The sequence below is a fragment of the Danio rerio genome, chromosome 11, assembly GCF_049306965.1.
Source record: "Danio rerio strain Tuebingen ecotype United States chromosome 11, GRCz12tu, whole genome shotgun sequence".
NCBI classification, from domain to species: domain Eukaryota; kingdom Metazoa; phylum Chordata; class Actinopteri; order Cypriniformes; family Danionidae; genus Danio; species Danio rerio.
Genome location: NC_133186.1, coordinates 44,805,929 through 44,825,000, shown reverse-complemented (window position 1 = coordinate 44,825,000; position 19,072 = coordinate 44,805,929). Strand labels below are relative to the sequence as shown.

The 19,072-nt window shown below is 34.0% G+C and overlaps 2 protein-coding genes across 2 annotated transcripts in view; both read right to left on the bottom strand.

Annotated features, from left to right (window-relative positions):
- The window catches only part of arf4a (ADP-ribosylation factor 4a), a 6,456-nt gene extending 1,542 nt beyond the window's left edge, over positions 1-4,914 (bottom strand). Inside the window, 5 exon segments of the mRNA NM_001003590.1 lie at positions 403-528; positions 2,520-2,591; positions 3,399-3,508; positions 4,305-4,385; positions 4,649-4,914. Of these exon segments, the coding sequence (NP_001003590.1) occupies positions 403-528; positions 2,520-2,591; positions 3,399-3,508; positions 4,305-4,385; positions 4,649-4,715 (456 nt within the window). The 5' untranslated portion in view covers positions 4,716-4,914.
- Positions 4,915-6,177: 1,263 nt separating this feature from the next.
- Positions 6,178-18,301, bottom strand: LOC799490 (ADP-ribosylation factor 5-like). The gene is made up of 6 exons (XM_073917131.1): positions 18,029-18,301; positions 17,685-17,765; positions 16,763-16,875; positions 13,741-13,812; positions 9,877-10,002; positions 6,178-8,237 (listed from the first exon to the last, which is right to left on the bottom strand). The coding sequence occupies exons 1-6, from the start codon at positions 18,093-18,095 to the stop codon at positions 8,151-8,153; spliced, it is 546 nt and encodes a 181-aa protein (XP_073773232.1). The 5' UTR covers positions 18,096-18,301; the 3' UTR covers positions 6,178-8,150.
- Between the last annotated feature and the right edge of the window lie 771 nt (positions 18,302-19,072).

The window sequence follows — 19,072 nt, the reverse complement described above, 5'->3', positions numbered from 1 at the left end:
TAACATAAACTAATCATGAACAACACTTGTACAGCATTTATTAATCATAATTGAACATTTACTAACGCATTATTAACATTCAAGTCCATGCTTGTTAACATTAGTTAATGCACCATGAGTTAACATGAACTAACAATAAAACTACTGTATTTTCATTAACTAACATGAACAGATTCAGTAGTAAATGTATTGTTTATTGTTTGTTAATGTTAGTAAATGCATTAATTAATATTAACTAATGAATCTTATTGTAAAGTGTGACCACTCCCTTCCTAAAAGCTATGCATTTTTAATTCATCATCAAACATACTGAATGCATTATGAAGTTTAAACTGTGCTTATAATCAGCCCAAACTGTTTTAATAATATTGCACATCATATATTTTTTATTGCATTACTTACAGTTCTGCTCCTGAGATTCTGCAGGCCGAGTTTGTCTGTCAACTCGCTGATGGGCATCGCATTTGGTAAATCTTGTTTGTTTGCAAAAATCAGCAGAACAGCATCCCTCAGTTCATCTTCCTGAAGCTGTTGAACAGAATGTGTGGATTTATTAATTTAAAACTACTTGTCATAAATGTGACATTTAGGCCTGTCGCGATATCGACTTTTTGTTGCATGATATATTGCACCAAAATATATTACGATAAACGATATTCTTGTCATTTTAAGACCATTTTATGCCACTCATTATATAAGGCCAGAATTACTATATATTATAATCACAATGCAAGGACACTTCCAAAGAACACATCATATTTTATTTAATTATAGTCATTTTAACCATTTAACAATGAGGCATTGGAGTCAGAATGTGAAAATGCATGTCCTAAACAAATAATTATTGTTAACAAAAAAGGTCAAGGTAAAAGGTAACAAAGGCTCCGATATCTGCTGCCAGATCTATTTTCAGTTGTGAGACACCCAGATGAAAATATACTATAGTCATTTATAGTAAATACTGTAGCAGTGTTTTATTAACCATACCGACTCTGACACCTCCAATAGAGATAGAGCTGTTGCAAAATCCGCTAAAATGGTGCTAGAATTGGTTCTTGTGTATGGGTGATCTACATTGCATCACCAAAAACGATTGAGCTTATGTCTATGTGTTGTGCCATAAGTTCATATATTGATTATTGTGACAGGCCTATTGACATTCGTCAACAAGTGCACAATTAATAAACAGTTCTGTACTGTTTTAACCCTTCTGTTGACTTGCGTAACAAAAATGGCATGGTCACCATTTTAATAGCAGAAAAAAAAACCTAAACAATGTATTTTTTATTGAATACTGCCGAGACTGCAGCTCTGCACAAGACTTGTGGCCAGCGGAGAAATTAAAATGGTCGTGCCCAACTGAGTCTGGTTCTCTCAAGGTTTTTTTTCTTCACTCTCCTATTGGTGAAGTTTTTTTTTCCATCTTCGCTGTCGCCACTGGCTTGCATGGTTCAGGATCTGTAGAGCTACAAATCGATGAATTCGCTCTTCAGTGCTTGAACTCAGTAATGATTTCAAACCACACTGAACTGAGCTAAACTGAACTGAACTTAAACACTAAAAACTGAACTACCCTGATCCCGTTACTATGACCATTTATGCGAAGCTGCTTTGACACAATCTACATTGTAAAAGCGCTATACAAATAAAGGTGAGTTGAATTTAATAGAATTTTTCGAAGATGACCCCAACATTCGAAAGAATTTAGCAAACATAATAAACATTTAACAAAGGCTAATCCTGTTGATATTAGCTCCAACACACAGCAAGCTACTGGAAAGAGGAAATATTGATCTTAGAGGGATCTTTTCATCCATTTAACAGTCTAGCTTTACTTCATGTGTCACCTAGCTTATTTTTATTATTTTGATTTGTTTTCTCTTTGTCAGAGAATATGTTTGTTGTTACTTAACGAATTTCATTTCATTTTGAGGGGAGAGTGGGAAAATAAGAAAACTAAAGACAGTCTACAATTGTTTTTATTCTGTATATACTACTATGTATGCTCTTGTTAAATACCAAGTAATTTAAAATAATAATAATAAAAATAATCATTTTCATACGGTTGTTCTTCAGGTCCAGGCTATAAAACAATTTTTTACACCACAAAAACTACTGAATATCATCTTGCTAAAAACAAGCTGATATTTACATGCATGCAGGTACTTTCAGTATTAGAAAATACACCCTTTACTTGAGTCAAATTTGAGTGTTGTCCAGCTGATTAACCATTGATATATATATATATATATATATATATATATATATATATATATATATATATATATATATAAAAATATATATAAACGCCACACTGATGAGAGAAAACCTGGACATTCACAGAGTTTGTGATGAAGATGAGGTTGATTTATCATGCAAATGGATTTGAGGATTGAAATTAAATTTAGCTGCTCATTTTTTACCCAAAGAGTGAACAGTGTACAGGATTAAAGGACCACAGGAAGGTTAAATGCAAAATCTAAAGGTTGCTTTCTAATGAAGGGTTTGTGTTTGCTCACCATCTTCTGAAGCTCTTCTGCTGATTCCTGCGCTCGTTCACGATCATTACTGTCCACAACAAAGATCAGACCCTGAGGAAACAATTCAATTTAGTTAGAGGATATAAAGCTCAAGTTCTTTCATCAAGACCTGTGTGAATCAATACAGTTGAAGTAAATAATTATTAGCATTGCAGTGATTTTTGTTTTCTTTTTCAAATATTTCCTAAATGATGTTTAACAGGGCAAGCAATTCTCACAGAATTTTTCACAGAATTTCCTATATTTTCTTTCTTCTGGAGAAATTCTTATTTGTTTTATTTCGGCTAGAATTAAAGCAGTTTTACATTTTTTTTAAAAACAATTTAAGGTCAATATTATTAGTTCTCTTAAGCAATATTTGTTTTGGATAGTCTACAGAACAAACCATCGTTACAATGACTTGCCTAATTACCCTAACTTGCCTAGTTAACCCAGTCAAGCCTTTAAATGTCACTTTAAGCTGAATACTAGTATCTTGAAGAATATCTAGTCAAATATTATGTGTCAAACATTATTACTACAAATTGCCGGACTCCGTAAAAAAATACTCTAAACAAATTGCAAAGTATTGTTCTGTGTCTGCAATAATAGGCAGTCTACATGTGTGGAGAAGTCGAGTCCATCTCTATCCTTAATCCATTTACTTACTAATATGCGCAGAATGGATTGAGTGTTTTAATATTGTCACACAAAAGAAACTCAATTATTGTATCTACTGCTTGTACTGTGAAACATCATAGGCTCTTTATGATTATTTGGATGCTGTGTTGCTTTAATTAGTATTAGTCATTCCAAATAAAATTAATCAAGTGTGTGTGTGTGTGTGTGGTTATGTGGTGCCATATTGCATCTGTTTACCTGTGTGTTCTGGAAGTAATGTCTCCAAAGAGGCCTGATCTTATCCTGACCACCCACATCCCACACAGTGAAGGAAATGTTCTTGTATTCGACTGTCTCGACGTTAAATCCTAAAAGAAGCACACATTAACAATGCACAGTTGCGTTAAAACGAGAGGTTAAATGAGATAAATCAATGGCAAATCTCACACAACCTGTATATGGATCACCTGTAAATGCACTCATTATGGAAAGAAACCAACACCTTGGAAAGATCTTTACGTCTGCTTGATTTAAAAGATGCATTTTAACTTCTTATGCATCAAAAATGCACTTCAAAATTGTTCTTCATTGAGGCATGTTGAATTATTCTTCCTTCATTTGCAAATTGCATTGTCAGTCGTTTTTCCTACCAACTTATATATCTGTTTAATCTATCATTTTCTGTTAAGTTGCTTCTGGTCATTACATGCACACACTCAAGGGTTATAAGAGACGTGTTTAAAGGATTATGTGCAACATCCTCCATTTATTCTTTTTGGAAATGAGAAAGCTCCACTTAAGAATCATACTTAAAGGGAAAATGTGCTTCACACAATGTTAAAGTTGATCGGAGCATGCCTAATAAATATATCTGTTGCACTGAATGACACTGGAACATTTCAACAATTCAAGCAGACACTTGGCTTGCATTACATAAGCTTTTATAATAGCAATGTATAATATATAACTTTTGTATATTTTTATTATATGGAACCATCAAAAATGCACATTGTGTAATTAAAAATATACTTATCACAATTAATAATCACTTGGATATTGCAGTATTATATTTAGTGTACAGAGCATACATATGAATAAAAGGATGATATAGTAGATTTTATTGCCTTTTATATGTAGTCTTGTCTATTATTTTATATTACTTACCTATAGTTGGAATTGTTGTCACTATTTCTCCCAGTTTCAGTTTGTACAGGATTGTGGTTTTTCCAGCAGCATCCAGACCAACTTAAGAAGAAAACAAATCAGCCAAACACATTGAAAACTTTAATTTCCATACATTTTTTATAAAAAATATTGTTGTTTGCATTTTAAATTTTAATTATTCACCTTAAGTAAACTTCACTGACTTAAAATCATTAGGAATACTTCAATTAAGAGCATTTATTACCGACTTGTACTGAAAAAAATCGTTTTAACGAAAAATGTAACTCGTGTATATATTATATTTATTAAAGCTAATTGACAAAAGCAAGCACTTCCCAACTCACCCATGAGAATTCTCATCTGCTTCTTCCCGAACAATCGAGAAAATACGCTCGAAATAGTCAAACCCATGTTAAAAACCGCTCAACGACTAGAGAAAGTGTCAAAGTTAAACTTATTCGAGGCGCAATAAAGTATAATGAGGAAGAGCCGCTAAGTTAGCGCTTTAGCATTCAGCGCTTCACAACTAAACCGCGGTCAAAAATCAACCTGCTCGAACTCCAAAAGAGAAAAACAGAATTCCAAAAGTCTTTCTTATATTTTTCTGTCCGTCTTTCCTTCTCTCTGTGATGCTGAAAGAGTGTTTCGTCCTGTAGTTTATTTTAGCGCGACTGTTTCTTCACCACGTCAGACTTCAGCGGCTCCAACGCGGTCGAAATGACGTCACCGGTGCCACATCATAACCGAGCCCGAATACTGCAAACACTGCAGAAAACATCGACTCAAATGAGTGATCCTTTTAGTCTAAAATATTGATGATTAAAACATAATCTCTATCATACATTTTAACCATGATTTACAAAAGACAACCTCAAACATTTAGTTTATATTACAAAGGTTTAAATATAGCAAATATTTAAATAAATACATAAATAAGGATGAATATAAGAGTATTATAAACATACACTTTATTAAAAAATATATATATATTTTTTTTAACATTCAACGTACATGCCGCATAAATCATAGCTCGTTTGCTACACAAACTTTAGTATAATCGTGGTATTTGTGATAAACTGTGGTTATGCAAATGATAGTCAATATGGAAAAAACATGGTAAGGACAATACAGCTTCAACTGAAATGTTTACATAAATATGCTTTTCTCATTTTTTTTGGTAACGCTAAATAAAGTTGTATTAGTTCATGTTAGTTCATGTATTTACTAACATGAACCAATGATGAACAATACATTTATTACAATATGTATTCATCTCTGTTAACATTAGTTAATGAAAATAAAGTTAATCACTGTTATTTCATGTTGACTTACTAACTAATGCTCACAACCAAAACTTTGGAATTTAATAATACATTAGTTGAATAAATGATGAATCATGATTAATAAATGCTGTGCACGTATTGTTATTTATTAGTTGAATACATTAACTAACATGAAATCTTAAGGTGTGACTATTTTTCCACATAATTTACTTTTTCATTAAATGCAAAATGCTTTCTATCTATATAAAATCTCTTTTTAAATAATAATAAGCCTTACTAATGTCAATAAAAACATCCTTTATTGCAGATATTTTAAAGGCACAGACATATTCTAGACATCATAACAAGTCAAAATATTGTAAAATATGTTAAACATGATTTTTGTTTCACCGTGGTAAATTAACAGTACTTCAAATACAATAGCAAAATACAAAATAAGACACAGTACAGCAGTGGAGAATCATTATTAAATAAATTCAGATACAATCCCTTGTGCTTGTGTTTTTATATAAATTATATAGAAATAAAAATATGCATCTTATAGTATTAAATTATCAAAATACACTAAAGAAATTATATATTTAAAAAAATTTTTTTTAAATATTTTATTAAATGTTACTATCATTGAACAGTTGATTAAAAAGCCAGTCGAGTCCTTCATACAAACCAGATCCCTGAACTGCACATGCAGACTGAACAAACCACTTAGAGGGATAGAGAGAGAGAGAGAGAGAGAGAGATGGATGGATGGATGGATAAACGGACGGACAGATACGGATGGACGGACGGACAGACGGATAGATAGATAGATAGATAGATAGATAGATAGATAGATAGATAGATAGATAGATAGATAGATAAAAACAGTAGATAGATAGATAGATAGATAGATAGATAGATAGATAGATAGATAGATAGATAGATAGATAGATAGATAGATAGATAGATAGATAGATAGATAGATAGATAGATTAAAACAGTAGATAGATAGATAGATAGATAGATAGATAGATAGATAGATAGATAGATAGATAGATAGATAGATAGATAGATAGATAGATAGATAGATAGATAGATAGATAGATAGATAGATAGATAGATAGATAGATAGATAGATAGATTAAAACAGTAGATAGATAGATAGATAGATAGATAGATAGATAGATAGATAGATAGATAGATAGATAGATAGATAGATAGATAGATAGATAGATAGATAGATAGATAGATAGATAGATAGATAGATTAAAACAGTAGATACATAGATAGATAGATAGATAGATAGATAGATAGATAGATAGATAGATAGATAGATAGATAGATAGATAGATAGATAGATAGATAGATAGATAGATAGATAGATAGATAGATAGATAGATAGATAGATAGATAGATAGATAGATAGATTAAAACAGTAGATAGATAGATAGATAGATAGATAGATAGATAGATAGATAGATAGATAGATAGATAGATAGATAGATAGATAGATAGATAGATAGATAGATAGATAGATAGATAGATAGATAGATAGATAGATAGATAGATAGATAGATAGATAGATAGATAAATTAAAACAGTAGATAGATAGATAGATAGATAGATAGATAGATAGATAGATAGATAGATAGATAGATAGATAGATAGATAGATAGATAGATAGATAGATAGATAGATAGATAGATAGATAGATAGATAGATAGATAGATGGAAAAACAGACAGACAGACAGACAGACAGATAGAGAAAAAAATTATTTAGTTATGCACTTCTATTCACCTCATTCATAAACTGATTGTATGTGTGTACGAGCATGTGTGTGTGTGTGTGATGCGTCAGGACACAAATCACATAATGACATGGGTATGACACAGGTATTACAAGAAGATGGAGAATTATGAGGACATTGCTGATCCTCATTTCTCAATAGGCTTATAAATCATAGATAAAACTGCACAGCCTCCTGTGAGAGTTGGGTTTAGGGACAGGGTAGGGGTTAGAGTCATAGAAAACACAGTTTTACAGTATAAAAACAATGCAAACCTTTGTGATGTCCCCACAATTCACATAAAAAGGTGTGTGTGAGTGCATGCTTGTGAGAGCATGTGTGTGTTCGAAGTCCCTTTCAAAAAATGTCAGTTCACTCGGCGGCCATAAGTCCTGTCGATCATTCCCACATCAACATGGGGAGAACATGCAAACTCCACACGGAAAACTGGCCCAGCCGTGACTCAAATCAGCGACCTTCTTGCTGCGAGGCGACAGAGCTAAAAACTGAGCCACCGTGCTGTACCATAAAAGCAACTTTAACATCATAATATACCAGGGGTGTGAATGATTTCGGGCTTGACTGTATGGGGCTACATCAAGTGGAATAAATCTAAAGAAATGTCAGTCGAGGTCAAAAAAAGGTGCAACGAATCAGAAGAAGAAACTAAAATGCTCTGCCAAAAGATTGACATCAGCAGGTGGATTTTTGGTAACAACTGAAACAGCGCCGTTCATCAAGTCCTTTGGAACAGCACACACAAACACACACTTCCTGTTTGAACAGGAAGTGCAGTTTAGCGTTTGGAGAGCTGCTCAGAAAGCCAGTCTAATCCCTCGTATAAACCCGTCCCTTGAGTCGCACAGGCCGCCTGGACATACCACTGATTCAAAGACAAGAAAATTACAATATTAATGCATGGAGTAAGTGTATATATAAGCAATTATATTGCAGGGAAAAAACATAATTATTAAAAATATATATATTAATAATAATAACAACAATTCTCTGTATAATAGGAATAAATGAATATATAAAAACAACAAATTAAATAAAACTGATAACTGATGCAATTATTGCATTTACACTCACCGGTCACTTTATTAGGTACACCCTGTCCCACTGCTTTTTAATGCAAAAAACGCAAAGTATTTCAGAAACTGCTGATCTACTGAGATTTTCACGCACAACCAAATCTAGGGTTTACAGAGTATGGTCTGAAAAAGAGAAAATATCCAGTGAGCGGCGGTTCTGTGGGCGCAAATGCCTTGTTGATGCCAGAGGTCAGAGGAGAATGGCCAGACTGGTTCCAGCTGATAGAAAGGCAACAGTAACTCAAATAAGCACTCGATACAACCGAGGTCTGCAGAAGAGCATCTCTGAACACACAACACGTCCAACCTTGAGGCGGATGGGCTACAGCAGCAGAAGAGCACACCGGGTGCCGCTCCTGTCAGCTAAGAACAGGAAACTGAGGCTACAATTCACACAGACTCACCAAAACTGGACAATAGAAGATTGGAGAAACGTTGCCTGCTCTGATGAGTCTCCATTTCTGCTGACACATTCGGATGGTCGGGTCACAATTTGGTTTCAACAACATGAAAGCATGGATCCATCCTGCCTGTAATGGTGTGGGGGATATTTTCTTGGCACACTTTGCGCTCATTAGTACCAATTGAACATTGTGTCAACGCCACAGCCTACCTGAGTATTGTTGCTGACCATGTCCATCCCTTTATAAGCACAGTGCACCCATCTTCTGATGGCTACTTCCAGCAGGATAATGCACCATGTCATAAAGCGTGAATCATGTAAGACTGGTTTCTTGAACATGACAATGAGTTCACTTTGGATTAAGGCAGTTCTGAAGGCAAAAGGGGGTCCAACCCGGTACTAGTAATGTGTACCTAATAAAGTGTCCAGTGAGTGTATAATCAAATAAATGCATCTGTTGCAAGAATCAGTGCTAATTTTTATTAAAAGTTGGCAGTGTTTTATCTTTTAGATTGACCTTTTTCATTGTCAGTTATAATAAATTCTTAAATAAATAAAAATATTAAATTTTTAAAATTTTAGATATTTCAGACTTATTAAATCTTCCCATAATGCATGGATCAAATACTTCAACGTTTTGAAAGTTATTATCTACAAAAATTATAAATTACACAAAAATATGATGCAAAAGTGTCCAGAAGTGTGAGATATAGAATAAAAGTATAAATATATTTCCATAAGTGTTGACACTAATATAAAATAAATAAACAAATATGTATATTAATAAATATAAAAAAATGAAATGTTTTTTCACGACCACATATGTAAGCAGGCCCAAATATATATATATTTAAAAATTATGTCTCTTAAAAAGCAAATAATGTACATTTGAGGGTCCTAAAAACTTTGCTTTTTTAATTTGTCGTCAAACATACTGAATGCATTATGAAGTTTAAACAGTGCTTATAATCAGCCCAAACTATTTTAATAATATTGCACATCATATATTTAATTGCATTACTTACAGTTCTGCTTCTGAGATTCTGCAGGCCGAGTTTGTCTGTCAACTCGCTGATGGGCATCGCATTTGGTAAATCTTGTTTGTTTGCAAAAATCAGCAGAACAGCGTCCCTCAGTTCATCTTCCTGAAGCTGTTGAACAGAAATAAAATAAATGTGACATTTGTCAATGTGCACAATTAAATAAACAATTCTGTACTCCTTTAACCCCTCTGTTGACTTACCAATTAAAAATGACACGGGCACCATTTTAACAGCAATAAAAAAAAAAACCTAAACAATGCATTTTTTATTGAATTTTTCTAAAAATTAATCATTTACTTTTAGGATCTCTCTAATCTTTTTACAAGACTATATCAAAGGCTAATCCTGTTCTGTTGATATTAGCTCCAATACACAGTAAGCTACTGGAAAGAGAAAGTATTGACTCCTTAGAGCACAGGTGTCAAACTCAGTTCCAAAAGGGCCGCAGCTCTGCACAGTTTAGTTCCAACCCAAATTAAACACACCTGATCGAACTAATTGAGTCCTTCAGGCTTGTTTGAAACCTACAGGTAAGTGTGTTGGAGCAGGGTTGGAACTAAACTGTGCAGGGCTTCAGCCCTCCAGGAATTGAGTTTGACACCCCTGCTTTAGAGGAATCTTTTCAGCTATTAACAGTCTATTTTTACTTGTTTACTTCTTTATTTGTTACCTAGCTTAATTTTTTTTTCTCTTTGTCAGAGCATATGTTTGTTTTTAATTAACAAATTTAATTTCATTCTGAGGGGATAGTGGGAAAATAAAAAAAACTAAAGAGCCTATAATTTGCTTATTCTGTATTAGAGCTGTAATCGGGCCATAAAAGATAGGCCCGATAGTGCCCGAGCCTGACAGGTACATTTTAATTGACAGCTTTTTAAAAGCCCGAACGCGTTTACAGCCCGACATTATTCAAATGTGCACATACACACCGCTCTTTTGCCTTTTTTTCATGAATGAGTCGTTTATACGCGTTTTAACACTGATTCATGACAAACATAGGCTATAGGCCACTTGGAAGTTGGAACAAAGAAATAAAATAAGTTCTCTGTTACATCGTTACATCTCAGCACTCTAAATAGGCCTAGGTACATACACTTAGCCTTTAAATTGGCCAACACACCAATAAAAATACGTCTTTCTTAACTAATTAAATTAAAATAAATAATAAATTATGACGGGTAGTTATTTGGCAATGGGGTATATGCCGAAGCATGCTAATGGGACTTTTAATTTGCTAGTAACCTGGGTTAAGCGCTTCCGGCGAATTGAATGCCAATGCAAAATCCGGTGCGTTTAAGGTCTGTTTTCTTTAAAAACGAGCGATCTCCACTAGCTGAGTGATGTCCGATTTAAAGTGGGTCTCAGATTGTACAAGAAGCACTGCATTAAATTACATCTCCCCCGCCATATCTTTATAATATGAGCATTTATTTTACCCCAGTATATTCAATGGAGCTTCTGCATTAGCCTGCCGATTCTGACGGGAGCGTGTGAGTAAACAGCTTTTTGTCTCGTTTTACGATTGAGCAACTAAATAAATGCTAAAGTTTATTTAACTAAATGTATTTTAATGACTTTACAACATCGATGCTGTAAAAGGAACCGCATAAAACTGAAAAAAGTTCACAATAACAGGTCACCGGAAGTGTATCAGCATGGGAACAGCACTAGCTCGGCATATACCCTATAACGAAATTAAGATGAAGGCTCTGTGGGATTTGCTTCGCAACTTCTCTTCACAATCTAGCATTAAGGCCACGGTGAAGCTGAATAACGAAATAATGCCAGCATTAGCCTGTATACTCTGTTTACATTATGCATATATGGTTTAATTAATACTTAGTTATAATTTCAAAATCCTTTACTCCCCAAGATTAGGCTACGTGTTTTTGTGGAGGAACATTATTGAATCCACTGTAAATGGCTTTTGTGCAGTTCTGCACCCACTGAGCAGCACTGAACACCCTTTCTCTGCTGCTGCTGGCCAGGATGCATACCGTTCTGGCTAACTTTGCAAGTTTTGAGTAGGATTGTTTGTTCATCTTCCACCAGCCAAGAGCATTCATTTCATTTTCCATGCCAGCGGCTTCAATGTAGAGAGTGACCTCGTCATCTTCCCTGTCAGCTTGCTGTACATTGCTCATAGATATATACACTAGATATCGCATAGGGACCCTGAGCATGCGTCAAAAGCGCCGCCACATTGGTACAGTGCTCCCAGGACAGATGTCATTCAACCTCACTAGTCAAGACAGTGTTATTACGTGAAGATGCTGGACTTTAGCGATGTCTACGGGTGTAGAAACAAGCAAACAAAGAAATCAAAGCACAACGGCAGAACATTTCATAGGTAATATTAAGTTTTTTACGTTTTTGTATGTTCTTAAATTTTTTGCTAATCAGGTAAGGTTATTGATGATAACATTCACTGCATTCACCATACGGCAAAGCAGCTCTAACTCGCACTAAACACTCGGCTTATGCTAGTTTTGTTGAATAAAATCAGCAAACAATGCAAAAGAAATTTGGCAACGAGATGCTGCGCTGCCAGAAACTTGTATTATTGTCTGCTAGTGAAAGAGTCGTTCATAATGATTCATTTACAAACGAATCGCTCCCTCCGTCAGTATGAGAAGTGAAAGCAGGAGAGGAGCTGTGTTTCAGGACATGATTAGATCAAATTTAACCGGGAGGTTGAATAGTACATTTCCATACACACAAACACAAGCTTTTTGTCAGGAATGCCCGTGCGGTCACTGATCCATCAATGTAGAAAAGTGATGTAAAATTATAATTTTCGTAATTAGAAAAAAAATTGCATACTAACATCCAGCAAAACTCCAGTTCATAGATATATGTGTATATGTGTATATATCTCTGGCTTTGGATGGCCACAGTCCTCCACTGTACCTTGGTCCGGCATTCATTTCAAAGGAGCGCTACCCTGTAGCAAGATGGCAGCGCTATTGACGCATTCCAGCCAATAGACAACAACAGGGTAGGCGACATCTAATGTATATATCTATGTACATTGCTGTTTAGCGCTCTACTGTAATACGCAGTGTATGAGCGACCGCCGTTATACCTTTGAGGCTAGAATGACCATTCTTATTGAACTGGCCTCACCGCTGTCAAAATTTGCTCTTTTTGACTTCTCCGTCATTATTTGTTTCACCTTTCCAGGGATGGATTTTAATGTTGTAACAAACAAATATATTACTTTCTCACGTTAATCCAAATGCATCACACAACTGTTCATTTACTGCGCAAGCCCAAGCCCGGCCCAACCCCGTCTAAGATGACAGAAATGAAGCCTGAACCCGTCCCATCGGGTTCGGGCAAAGATCTTCAGCTCTATTCTGTATTATATACTACTATGTATGGTCTTATTAAATATCAAGTAATTAAAAATAATAATAATAAAAATAATCATTTTCATATGGTTGTTCTTTAGGTCTAGGCTATAAAACATTTTTTTACACTACAAAAACTACTGAATATCATCTTGTTAAAAACATTTTACACGTATGCAGGTACTTTCAGTATTAAAAAAATACACCCTTTACTTGAGTCAAATGCGAGTTTTGTCCACTGATTAAACATTGATGGAAAAACACCACACTGATGAGGGAAAACCTGGACATTCACAGTCTGTGATGAAGATGAGGCTGATTATTCATGCAAAATAGATTTGAGGATTGAGATTAAATTTAGCTGCTTTACTTTAGAGGTTTAGGAAAGGCGGCTCATTTTTAACCCAAAGGGTGCACAGAATTTAAAGACCACAGGAGGATTACATGCAAAAACTGAAGGTTATAGTTTAATGAAGGGCTTCTGTTTCCTTACCATCTTCTGAAGCTCTTCTGCTGCTTCCTGCACTCGTTCACGATCATTACTGTCCACAACAAAGATCAGACCCTGAGGAAACAATTCAATGTGAAAATGGGCTTTAGTTAGAGGACATAAAGCTCAAGTTCTTTCATCAAGGCCTGTGTGAATAAATACAGTTGAAATAAAAAATTATTAGCATTGCAGTGAATTTTGTTATCTTTTTCTAATATTTCCCAAATGATGTTTAACAAAGCGAGTATTTTCATGGTATTTCCTATATTTTTTCTTCTGGAGAAAGTCTTATTAGTTTTATTTTGGCTGGAATAAAACCAGTTTAAACAATTTTAACCTCCTAGGGTTTAGTGGCCACATACGTGGACAGCACATTTTATCTCTTATGTCTTATGTTTTAAATTTAGTTTCAAACGTTCAGTATCATCCTGCAACTGTTTCGCAGCATATGAAATGACCCAAACACTATTTTAACTGTCATAAATGGGCAAAAAAAATGCTTTTACTGATAGTCAAAACATGTTAAAAAAATACGTATGCATGTTATTATTGCATTAAAAAATAGTCAGCAAAAAAACTGCTGTATTCAAGGCAGAAAAAAAAGAGTTTTTCATTCTATTACACAAAGGTGACTTTATTATGCTTTATAGGGACCACGTGTCACAATTTAGCGTGATCAAAACAATAACAAAAACGGGAACAAAAGATTGCGGATTCAAGTGCAGATTTTAATATAATATAGTGCAAAAACAGTGAACAAAAATCCAAAAATATCAAGGTGCAAAGTAACAAATAAACAACAAAACAAGAAACTAAGACAGATAAACACGAACTAGACTATTGCAAGATACGAGAACAAGATCAAGAACAACAACTCGGAATAACAGACTTACTGGAACTGGAGACAAGAAAGACAAGATAGGCAAACGACGCGATGACAAACAATGGTGGCATGATGGAATATATCGTCCAGATAATCAACAGAAATGAAGACAGCTGTGAATGGCAGATCAGTGTATGTGTTCTGGTGTATGCGCGTGGTATGTATGGAATTGTAGTCTTTCCAGGACGCTGTAGTGCCTTCTGAGTCCTGATGCACTACAGCGCCCTCAGGTGGTCACTGACAGATGTGACACCACGAGTCCATATATATGGACATAATCTTTTTCTAAAAGTACTTCATATCAAAAGATGATACTTAGATTTTATTCTAATTAGGTTCCAATAAGCCCAAATAGCAAAGAAAAAAAAATGCATGTAAAAAACAGCTTGGGCCCTAAGAGCTTAAAGTCCATATTATTAGTCCCCTTAAGCAATATTTGTTTTGGATTGTCTACAGAATTCTAATCTGAAAATATCATTCATTTATTCTCTTTTCAGCTTAGTCCTTTTATTAATCCGGGGTCGCCACAGCGGAATGAACCGCCAACTTATCCAGCACATTTTTACGCAGCGAATGCCATTCCAGCCACAACCCATCTCTGTGAAACATCCACACACACTCATTCACACACACTCATACACTACTGACAATTTAGCCTACCCAATTCACCTGTACCGCATGTCTTTTGGACTGGAAACCGGAGCACCCTGAGGAAACCCACGCGAACACAGGGAGAACATGCAAACTCCACACAGAAATGCCAACTGACCAAGCTGAGGCTCGAACCAGCGACCTTCTTGCTGTGAGGCGACAGCACTACCTACTGCGCCACTGCGTCGCCCTAAGAATATCTATATGCAAGTAGGTTTAACAATTTTTAGGCTTGACCGTATGCATCTATGTATGTATGTTTATATGTCCACGCACATTATGGCCATGGCCAGACAGAATCTGTGGACATCTTTTTGCTATTTCAGCACAACAATTTGTACAAAATCAGCGGATTTATGTGGAATGAATTTAGTAGTATGGTAGATAAAATCTTAAAACATTAAATAAATTCTTTCTTTAAGGTTTACAATGCAAATCCAAATAGATCCACTTGTTGGTAAACAAAAAAAGTCTCTCATGTAATGTATCTAAACAGAAAATGTGTGTGTGTGTGTGTGTGTGTGTGTGTGTGTGTGTGTGTGTGTGTGTTCAGATTGACAGGGGTGGGTCATTCCACTGTGGCAACCCCTGATAAAGAAGGGACAAAGTAAGAGTGAGATTGATAAGTTATCTTAAGTCTATCCACTACAAACACTTAAGTTACGAGTTATTCATAATATTACTCTCATTATTGTACATATAGATTAAACACTTTTAAGTACTTCAACTTTTTGGCAACATTTTTAATATTGGTTTACAATTGTATTAAGTTCTTTTTTATCTAGCACTAAAGGTTTTAACTTTATTTCATTTAACAATTTACTATTTTTTATTATTTTAAACAGTTTTACATAATGTATCAACAGGACAACACACAAAGAAGAAGAAAAAAGAAAAAAAAAGAAAAAATAATAATAATAAAATAAATTGGACCCCCACCCTTCCAAAAAATAAATAAATAAAAAGTTACATAAAACAATTTACTATTTTTAATATGTTTAGTTTCAGTTTTAGGTAACATTAACAGCATTGTCTGACACATGCATGTAATAATACATTTAATCCTTTATTTTATTTTTAAAAAACCCATGTACTTTTGATTCTGCAAAGTTGCTGTACATAATAATGGTGAACCAGTCTGTGAAGAACATTTGATTGACTTGTATTTAATCAACATCACCACCATTCAATTATAAAGTTTAAACTTCTATCTGACATTTTTCTCCAAATTGGTTTGTATGAAATTTAAAAAATGTCCTTATTTTTCACAAATTATTTACAAATTCTCTTCTTAAAATTGTGCAAATTCATTTATCTATATTTAGCATTATTGGATATTATTGTGCTATGTATTAAAGTAGAGAGATGCTGGGCTTGTCAGTTCCTCACACGGTACAAGCCACGACCATATAAGCACCAATGATTTCTAAGATATCTACTGTGTGTAAGTGTGTGTGTGTGGTTATGTGGTGCAATAATGCATCTGTTTACCTGTATGTTCTGGAAGTAATGATGTCTCCTAAGAGGCCCGATCTTATCCTGACCACCCACATCACACACAGTGAAGGAAATGTTCTTGTATTCGACTGTCTCGACAGAAATTCCTAAAAGAAGCACACATCAACAATGCAGAGTTGCAGATTTGTTAAAACGAGAGGTTAAATTAGAAAAATCAATGGCAAATCTCACACAACCTGTATATGTATCACCTGTAAATGCACTCATTATGGAAAGAAACCAACACCTTGGAAAGATCTTTACGTCTGCTTGATTTAAAAGATGCATTTTAACTTCTTATGCATCAAAAATGCACTTCAAAATTGTTCTTCATTGAGGCATGTTGAATTATTCTTCCTTCATTTGCAAATTGCATTGTCAGTCGTTTTTCTTACCAACTTTTTTATCTGTTTAATCTATCATTTTCTGTAAAGCTGCTTCTGGTCATTACATGCACACACTAAAGGGTTATAAGAGACGTGTTTAAAAGGATTACGTGCAACATCCTTCATTTATTCTTTTTGGAAATGAGAAAGCTCCACTTAAGAATCATACTTAAAGGGAAAATGTGCTTCACACAATGTTAAAGTTGATCGGAGCATGCCTAATAAATATATCTGTTGCACTGAATGACACTGGAACATTTCAACAATTCAAGCAGACACTTGGCTTGCATTACATAAGCTTTTATAATAGCAATGTATAATATATAACTTTTGTGTTTTTTTATTTGATGGAACCATCAAAAATGCACATTGTGTAATTAAAAATATACTTATCACAATTAATAATCACTTGGATATTGCAGTATTAAAGTTATAGTTAGTGTACAGTGTATACATGTAAATAAAAGGATGATATAGTAGATTTTAATGCCTTTTATATGTAGTCTTGTCTATTATCTTGTATTACTTACCTATAGTTGGAATTGTTGTCACTATTTCTCCCAGTTTCAGTTTGTACAGGATTGTGGTTTTTCCAGCAGCATCCAGACCAACTTAAGAAGAAAACAAATCAGCCAAACACTTTGAAAACTTTAATTTCCATAAATTTTTTATAAAAAATATTGTTGTTTGCATTTTAAATTTTTATTATTCACCTTAAGTAAACTTCACTGACTCAAAATCATTAGGAATACTTCAATTAAGAGTATTTATTACTGACTTGTACTGAAAATAATCGTTTTAACGAAAAATGTAACTCGTGTATATATTATATTTATTAAAGCTAATTGACAAAAGCAAGCACTTCCCAACTCACCCATGAGAATTCTCATCTGCTTCTTCCCGAACAATCGAGAAAATACGCTCGAAATAGTCAAACCCATGTTAAAAACCGCTCAAACACTAGAAAAAGTGTCAACGTTAAACTTATTCGAGGCGCAATAAAGTATAATGAGGAAGAGCCGCTAAGTTAGCGCTTTAGCATTCAGCGCTTCACAACTAAACCAAAGTCTTTCTAATGTTTTCTGTCCGTCTTTCCTTCTCTCTGTGATGCTGAGTGTTTTGTCCTGTAGTTTATTTTAGCGCGACTGTTTCTTCACTATGTCAGACCAATAATGACGTCATCGACAGTCACGTGTCCAAACACACCTTTAAAAGGTTAGCAGAAATGCATGGCTTCAGTCCCTACTTTTCGACATTTTCTGAGTGAAGTTGACTCACTGCTCAAATCTTTCCGTATGTGTAACAACAAAAAATGTGTCGAACTCTTGGTTCTGTATGAAGAACTGTTGTATTTACTCTGATTTGAGTTTCCTAATGCTCTTAATTTATTTATTTATTTTCATACACTTTTATACAATTGTATTTTACTTACCCCTTTCTTTGTTTAGCTAGTCTTTTTTTCTGTCTGCAGCTAATGTAGTTTTTATTTATCCTCTTTTGTATCTCTCTTATATTGATCTCCTGATTGTGGTTGTATATTTTCATTCTTTATTTAAAAAAATAAAAACTTTAAAAGGTTTAGACCAGGGGTGGCCAAACTTTTCCTAATGAATGGCCAAAAACCAAACTTGATTAAGGCTAGTGGGCCGAAGGTAAATATTGCTTGGATAATTTCATAATTTATTTAATAAAATTTAAAGATAACAAGCAAACATTACTTTATATATATATATATATATATATATATATATATATATATATATATATATATATATATATATATATATATGTATATGTATGTATGTATATATATATATGTGTGTGTGTATATATGTATATATGTGTGTGTGTGTGTGTGTGTGTGTATGTATATATATATATATATATATATATATATATATATATATATATATATATA

Bases quoted from the DNA above. Each gene is read 5' to 3' on its own strand.
- LOC799490 (XM_073917131.1), bottom strand. From the start codon at position 18,095: ATGGGTTTGACTATTTCGAGCGTATTTTCTCGATTGTTCGGGAAGAAG. The intron at 10,003-13,740 runs GTAAGGAAACAG...TCTGTTCAACAG, and splicing joins CAGAAGAGCTTCAGAAGATG to CTTCAGGAAGATGAACTGAG. The intron at 8,238-9,876 runs GTAAGTAATGCA...TCTTTGAATCAG, and splicing joins AGAATCTCAGAAGCAGAACT to TGGTATGTCCAGGCGGCCTG.